This window comes from Bactrocera latifrons, unplaced genomic scaffold, assembly GCF_001853355.1.
Source record: "Bactrocera latifrons isolate USDA-ARS-PBARC rearing strain unplaced genomic scaffold, ASM185335v1 scaffold_2, whole genome shotgun sequence".
Classification (NCBI taxonomy): domain Eukaryota; kingdom Metazoa; phylum Arthropoda; class Insecta; order Diptera; family Tephritidae; genus Bactrocera; species Bactrocera latifrons.
Window position 1 is genome coordinate 2,590,850 of NW_017535518.1, and position 8,715 is coordinate 2,599,564.

The 8,715-nt window shown below is 37.9% G+C and overlaps 1 protein-coding gene across 1 annotated transcript in view; it reads left to right on the forward strand.

The window, feature by feature from the left end:
* Positions 1-3,035: 3,035 nt before the first annotated feature.
* LOC108967897 (voltage-dependent calcium channel subunit alpha-2/delta-3) overlaps positions 3,036-8,715 on the forward strand; it is a 30,519-nt gene continuing 24,839 nt past the window's right edge. The window contains exon 1 of the mRNA XM_018931566.1: positions 3,036-4,478. Within this exon, the coding sequence (XP_018787111.1) occupies positions 4,336-4,478 (143 nt within the window). The 5' untranslated portion in view covers positions 3,036-4,335. The remainder of the gene's footprint in view (positions 4,479-8,715) is intronic.

Below are 8,715 nucleotides of genomic sequence, written 5' to 3' on the forward strand. Positions count from 1 at the left end.
TACTATTTCGTATTCCGTTCATTCACTACCACATACGTTTGCTTCGCTTCTTTATCCAACGCTGTTATCGGCATATGCCAGCAGTTATATACTCTTGTTGAAGATTTTACCATCTCTACTCAGATCTGAAGCTCGTATTATTTTCTTCAGGAACTCAAGTTCCTAGTTTTTGCATCATTCCCTGCTTTAGTCGCTTTGAAAAAACAAGCTGCTTTCGTTTGATATGGATTTTCATTGAATAATGCCTTCAATCTACCGTCGTCGAACGTTTTTGGCCTTCCTTCACGCGAACGCTCGTTAATATTGAAATCGCCGTCTTTGAAGCGATGAAACTAATCACAGCACGTTATTTAAAACCTCCGTCCTTTTCGCAGTTCCCGATATACATCAGCCGACGATTTCTTTAACTGAAAGAAAAAAATCAAGACTTCCCGAAATTAAAATTATTTGGTAAAAAAAGCGGACATATTCGCACAACCAAAAGTATATGACGCATACAAAAAGTCACTAATGTGGAAACGCTGTTCTTTTGTCAAATGTCTAGGTTAATTTAGTCATGTTTTCAATATATAAAAATCGATAACTACTAACTGCTGGAACCATCTGTTGACAAACAGCGGGAACTTAGTTGCACACTAATTGTTGATATCCTGCATTCTACTCCAGGCCAGAAGGATCTCGCAGTCGCACAGAAACTGCTCGTCGACCAACGCCTAGCAAGCGCACGTGAGATCCATAGGTCCATGCTAGAGCTCAACACTATCCAACTCTTTCCCATTTCGATATTTGCATAGCAAGGGTGCCTCCTCTTTTAAACGTATAGGCTTTGCAGTTACCAGTGTATTCACTATGGCCAGGCACCCAAACGATTCTGATAGCGAAGTAGCCAGATGATATTTCTAGTGAGGACAGACATTTTTTACACTGACTAACTTTCAGTACATAGCTAGCGGCCTCAGCGCTAGCATTGAAAGAGGTTGTACTTCGGAGCAATAAGTCTACTGATGAAATAAGAAGGCGAAACATCCCTACTGTGTTGTGCACTGTGTTAGCGACAATTGAGATGCTATGTAATGCTGACACTGGCTAGTTTATATCGTCCGAATGGATGAAAACCCTTATGTACAATAATTCACGAACCTCCGTGGTCTAATAGGCCTCTTGAACAACTCTGGATCGCTTATACATACATATATGCCGAGGGCTTCCCTCTTTAGAGATCCGATTTCAAATTTGTCCCACAGCTTATTTAACAGTATATCGATCTTTTGCTTTCTCTCCCATAAACTCTTTGTTTCTCTCTCTCTCTGATAAGATCTTTATTTCTTACTATCCTTCTTTCATAAGATCCATTTATTTAAAACTCAACCAAAATCCCGTTCCTTTGGCTCATTCTATTAGAAATATTAGATTTTGTCATTATAACGTTAACATGTTAGTCTAAGTTCAAAGGGCTCGATGACAAAGGAACTCTGTCGGAACACTTTCTACTTTCAAACTTTCCACAAGGTGTGATCTTATCCGAAAAAATGTTTATTCAGTAGAGCGCCAATTTCGCGAATATAATATTTAAGGAAGCATCAAAGGTATTGAGGAGAATGGAACCTTCGAGGAATTATAGTAGGTAAAATAGATATTTGTGAGTTTGCACGGCACCAGAGAAGTATGTGTTATTAGAGTAATATACAAGTAAGTATGTAAGTATCTACACAGATTTTAAAATGACTATATCTTCAACTAAAATGCAAAATAAGATTACAAGCGAAGGAAAACGATATAATAGAATCCACTCATATTGAAACAAAATTTAAGTTTTGGTTATCGAACGGTTATATATTGGTTACCATACACTCATATTCTCATATTGAAACAAAATTTGGTTATAAAACGGTTATATATTGGTTACTAGATCTGACAGCGATTTTCGTTTTTTTGTACGATACGATGTTTTGGATTTCAGGTGACGATATATAAATTAACTGAGTGCCAACCGATGCTCTCAAGTAGAGATAAAATTTGCCAACTTCTAGTGAACCTAATATTGTAAATATATTAAAATATTCCGAAGTTACAGAAATTACTGACTCTACAAGAACTCTACTAGAAGCTTATATTAGAGCCCCTCTAGTTTTGCGAAGAATTTCTCGCTGTTTTCAAAGAAACAAATACAATGAAAACATACACATAAAAAATGCGTGCCTCACTGACCCAACCCTGATGATGATAATAATGCCATTTAATCAAGCATTCGGGAATAACCCACTAAAGGAATTCCTATTACGTCGGAGCAGCAGTCATTTGCATACACACACACATACAACTGCACTGCATGGTCTCACTCTCTTGCTCTGTTACGAAAGTGAAATGAAGCGAACACGAAGTTAACACGCGCCTCCAACAAAAGAAACCGCCAGAGTAAAACAAAGTGAAAATTATTGAAAAGCGAAAACAAGATTTTCTTTCATTCAACGAAAGCGGCAAATGAGCACACGAGCAAAATGTAAAGGAAAAATCAATACGAACAGCTGGCAAATGAGCAGCCAACCCAATTGCCTCGCGCCCATTGAGATAAATTTCATGCAAAAACAAATCAAGCAAAGTATTTGCTTTTATTATATTTTCGCTATGCTTTTGCTTTGTTTTTGTTTTTATTGCTTTTGTTTTTACAGCGCGTTTTGACATTTGAAAATGCCAGCACAAAATGGAGACCACAAAAACACCACAGCACATCCTGTTGAACGGCTCTGACATTAGCAATTGCGGTCGGAAATAAAAGCCTTCGCCGCCGCCACCGCCACAAAGAGTTTAGCGCAAAATTGGCGCTCACGAAAAGCGCTCCGAAAAGGAAATGTACGAAAATGATATGGTACACAAAAGTGGCGAACGGCTAACTAAGCGCTCTCGTGCCATGAAAATCTCAGCCGAAGCGGCAACGAACAGCACGTACGAGTGCTCCACTTATTGCCTGTGGGCACTTTTCCACAATTTTCGGCAAATTTTCATATTCAGTTTTTCTTGGCTACTCAGTGGCGACGGTACGGCAACGGGGAAAATCTTATAAACACACACGCGAGTAACGGGAGTATATACGCGACCAACTGTGGCCCGGTGCGCGACTATTAGACACTAGCAACAACAACTACAACAATATTGCCGACGACAAGCCGCTATCACAGCATAACAGCAACAACATACAGTACGGTACACACGAACCGAACGACAAACACACGCACACACATACAAACATTCAGCTACCTTATGCATGTACGTATAGAGCAACGCGCGCACACAGCCATACGCCGTGTTTTATATATAGAAAATTTACGCACAGCTGAAAAATTTCGTGTTTAGTGAAACGGTGAACGGTGAATTTCGGTGCGGTTTCAGTTTTTCATATGTTCACGTATCGAGGCGAAATTTTCATTGTGAATTTCGTTGTTGGAAAATCGCCTGAGCGCTTATAATTCTTAAAATTGTGCAATAGCAGACGAAAAGTCGCAAAAGTTGAAAAAGTGGGGAAAAGTGGCAAAGTGTATATAGAAATATAGAAAGTAAATATCTATTGCATACTTATATGCGTATATAGAGATGTGCCAAAGTGCGTTGTGTTGAAAAATCTGGGTATGTCAAAGTTTAAATGTAGCTGCTGTGTCTGCGCCTGTTCCTGCTCCCGCTGTTATTGCTGCTGCCACAACGCGGCTTGTTGTTGCTACTGCTGCTGCTATAATCCATCGTCGTTCGTCTCGTCAACACTTCATTTTTCGGGACTCCACCCAGTTTCGTGGTCAACGAAATCGCATACAAAATAGGAAAATCAAGCAGTCACTGGCGTAGAAGCAGCAGAAACAGAAACAGAATCAGCATCAGGAGAACTTAAGAAAGCATAAGCAAACACATTGCGTCTGGCTAAAAGGGCTAATGAGGCCATAACTACATACATACACACACATGTGTATAGTTTCTTATAAGCCCAAAACGTCGCTGCGTCGTTCGTGTTTTAGTGCGCGTGTGAGTGTGAGTGTATATGCGTTAAGCAGTTAATGAGCTTAGTGTTGAAGAAAATCTTAAAGAAGTCAGTAAATATTTGCTGCGATCAAACTCCTTCGTTTGCACGTCAAAGAAAAAAAGTGTACTTACATACATACACACATACAAAAATTATTAAAAATTACAACAAATATATATATATATATATACATAGCAACGGCGTACATAAGTGTAGCATATACAAAATATATATAAATAAATAGAGAGTGTCGTGTCGTTTGAACTTGTGTAGCCGCGCCGTTCGCGACGCCCCGCAGCGCTCGCAATAGCAGGGAAAATGCTAGAAAAATGCCCAAGATGCTTACATGCGACAAGTTGATGACACATTTTACTGTCATTGTGACCGCATTCCTGCTACTCCATTGCATTGGTTTTTCACCGTTTATGCCGCAAACGTTGCGCGCCGTTGAGGCCACTCCCGAGGATGAAGCGTAAGTTCGTAGTACAGCAAATAGAAATTACAAAAATTATAATAAAAGTTTAGTCAAAATAATAGCAAAAACAAAAACAAAAACACAAGCGCGTTTCTTCAGCCTTAGCTGCTTTGAAATTACAGAATTACACATACTTATATAAATATGTATAGTTGTGTTATTGTACACGTGTAGCTAAATTCTTGCGTTACAAGGAAAAAATAAATAGCATGACTTGTGCACACTGTGGCGTCTTCAGATCGCCCTGTTTGCAATATTTATTGCTTATCACCCCCGATTATTATGAAACTTTTGCTTGAAGTGTCTACAGCAAGCAGTTTAGTGAAACATTTTTAACTATTATGCACTATATATTCATATATTTACATATGTAAGTATATATATATGAATTGTGTTTCAAAACTAACGTTTTCGTTTTTCAAACTGTAGAATAAATTCGAAAAAAAGTTTTAATTATAAAAGATACATTGCTTTGCCATAGCTGATGTTACTCAATTCTTCCTCCTATGTATCCCTCGTGGTCTATTATAGCCTGAATACTTTGACGGCAACTGGCATTTAAAGTTTCTGCATATTCGAAAAGAAGCGACCTACAGCGGAATGAAATCTGTTATTGATGTTACATTTTTTCTTGACATTTTGGTCTTCATTTAGTTCTAACATAACCTTGATTTTTGACCTGTTTTGACGTGATCTTTTTGCTTCGGCTCATCTTTGCCACGATATTCGGCGATTGATCTCTGTTTCCGGGTCGTATACATAGATCCAAGACTATCCGCAGTAATAACACGTTTCATCCCATCGTGATAGTCACAAAGTATTGTTTCATAGACAAACTGTTAACGCGACGCAGTTTTTCGAAAAAATTTAGTGATTTTGCAACCAATCGTGCTTCCAACTTTCTTAGGCCCAAATGAACTTTCAAAATGGTTTTCATTGAACCTTCCGATATTCCAACGATGCCAGTAAGACCTCTGATTGTTAGTCGCCGATACCCAAGCATCAATTACTTTATGGTATTGACTTGCTGATGGCCTTTCTGCATGTGATTTGTTGTCAACGCTTTCTCGACACTAACGCTTTCTCGACCCTTCGACAAACCATCATCACCGAATACTTTTTCTAACAATCTGACGGCACACAACATTTAATGGAACTTACTTATTGAATAATAAATCGCCGAAATCCCTTTATGAACTTCAGAAAGATAAACGTTTACTAAACGCTGACGATTATTTTGTTGTAGATTGTGATGACGAATGGGTTTTTGGGAGAAAAAAGTCTTACTATTTTTTGTCCACAGTAGTATGTGACGAAGTGCACAGGGGGTTGTCATCCTTTAGAATGCTTGAAGCAATTTTGAACACACCCTGTGACCTCACGAGCGATACCGTTTCCAGTGTCGTATACCGTGGTATATGCTTAACCTTGCTAATGCGGGACAAGGGCACAAAAGTACTCCCTTATTTTCCTGGTGCCTTTCTCTTGACATCTTCTGCATCTGCCAGCCCCATCCTGCATTCATGTGCCCCTCCCAGTTTGTGACATGTGAATGTTCCATTCATGCTTCTGCAGTCTCATTTATCGAGTGCCAGTTGAAACTTTCCATATTTCCGATATATCGCTTTAAACGTCACTTGTGCAGTTTTGCAAGGTGATCATGCCATCATGGATAGACAACATGCATCAGGCAAGTCTTCGATGACTTTTGGTAAATCAAAATGAGGTCCTCGCTTGGAAAGCTTTCTCAAGGCTATTATTCTATTCAATCGCAGTTAATGTGTTTTCTCTACAAGTCATCATAGTTGAAACCTCTTTTAATAGATATGAAACAGTTATGAGACGATTTTAGAAGTAGTAATTGTATATTTTATCTACATATAAGTAGTTGACTACAATCAACCTTTGAACTATCAAATGTAGTTCACCTACAACCTAATGAGGGGAAAATTCAAATTTATGGGTATGACAAAACTTATGGGGCATGAAAATATTTAAAATTGCACCAAGTATACCCCTTATTGGATAAAACTAAAAAAAAACGGTGAAATATAAAGCACTCATATTGAAACAAAATTTGAGTTTTGGCTATAAAATTACTTATATATTGGTTACATATTAGTTATATATTGGCTATATCTGACAGCGGGAGGTTAAAATTTTATGATACATAATGTCATACGAGTATTATGTATTAAATCGTCAACCATAAAACTCAAATTCGTTTTTTTATGCATCACAGGCGTCGTTATAGATGATAAAGTAAGCAAACAAAAGACTTAGTTTGGTGTTAATTCTGAAGTATGAAAATACACTGTAGGGAATATGCTTTAGAAAGACCTTGATCTTTTTATTATTTCATACTAAACTTTTTCAAATTGTGATGTTTTACTTTTCAAATTCTCAGTAATTTCAGTTCAGGTGTACATATATATTACATTTTTAGGGTGGTCTATTTCGGGGTTCTCTACTTTTTTTTAAGATAAACCAGAGAAACTTCAAATTTAATGGGGAATGATATTATCATTCGAAAGAACATTCTTTGAAATTTATTTTATGAGGATTATCTCCTTCACATGTCGGGCTACGTCGCAGAAGGTCCATCCGTTGAGTCCAATTATCGATGACTCGTTCAAACATTTCGACTGATAACTCTCGAATGACGCGGTTGATGCTTGCTCCAAGGCGTGAATTGAAAAGGGATTGTCCACATAGACCTCAGACTTTATCTATCTCCACAGGAAAATATCTAACGGTGTGATATAACACGACCTTCGTGGCCAATCGACCGGCACAAAACGTGTACACTCTCAGCTACGACTGATATATTTTCATCACTGTGTGCTTGAAATGGTCTATTCAATCGAATATTATCCGATAATAAATGCTGGATCTCAAGATGGGTGAGAGTGTTGTGAATAGTACGCTCAGTAGGCCGATTTTGTTGATCATAACGTGAATAAATTTCGTAAAAAAGTTGAACAAAAATAATATGACAGCTTGACACCACGCACATGTGGTCTGTCAAAAGAAAGCTTTTGAAACAAGTAGCTCTACTTGGATCACCCGTTATTTCTGAAAGCATGTTTTAAGCCATTGTGTGCACCCTGAGCATGAGAGTACTCAAGAAGAAGCACCTTTTTGGTTTATAGTTGTGAAAGAATAAATAAAGTACTTGCAAAAATATTTTAATGTCGAGGAAGAAGAAGCTATAAATCATATTTGCAGTTCAGAGGCATGGAAAACGACCGCTAGTGGAGCTGGTTGAGAGAGCGAACTATGGCGAATAGGTGCGGCTAATTGTCATTGACCTACTTTCAAAAGCTGGTCTTTGTCAAAGAAAGGATATTCACAATTTTGAATAGCCTATTTCCATTTAAAGGCATTTAAGCACGCCCTTCTCACCTACCATACCCCCTCTCTCTTTCTCTAGCATGAAGCAGCCCACACGCACACACTAATAATTAGCATGCTTTTATGCTAAGTAATTCGCTATTAATTGCACGTTTTCATTTCTGCTTTCATTTCCTCTCCGCTTTGTAGTCTTCTGGCCGAGTATTTGTAGTGGCGGCCTCCTTGATATGCATGTATTTCCACTTGTAATTTGTCATTTCTATTAAAATGGGGTGCTCATATTTGTTTGCACGTTTGTGCAAGTGTGATTATAAGAGCTACTTTGCTTTTGTTATTTTTATTTTTCATTTTTTTTTTTGCTCGCTTTTTATGTGTATTCGCTACAAGTAGTTTGTGTCGTTGAATAAAATCAAAGAAATTGAATTGTCAGCTACAGACCGTTACTCGCATGCCCTGACGACAGCACAGTAGAGGTAGGCTGTGGTGTTGGCGTTGCTGATGTTTGCTTAATAGAGTATGTGGGCGGCGGCAAAGCTGTTGACCACCACCACATCCTGATTAACGGCATGGCAGAGCCTTAAGGCGGTTTGCAATGTAGTCGAGGTATTCATGCAACGCAGATGAGTTTTGTGGTATTGGCGTTAATGCTAAATAGCCTTTTGGATAGCGTATTACTGAGGAAATTATTGTATATGCATGTATGTCTGTGTGAAAGTGAGAGCGGAGCAGATTTTTGAAAACTCTACGCTACGAATGAAAAGAAGAAATGTTAAGGATAATGAAATTGAAACTAACTTTTTTAAGATAAAATTTAACTAAAGTTAAAATTTTTATTTAAAAGCAAGCATTTTGTTAATTTTGTAAATAATTTTTTTATAAT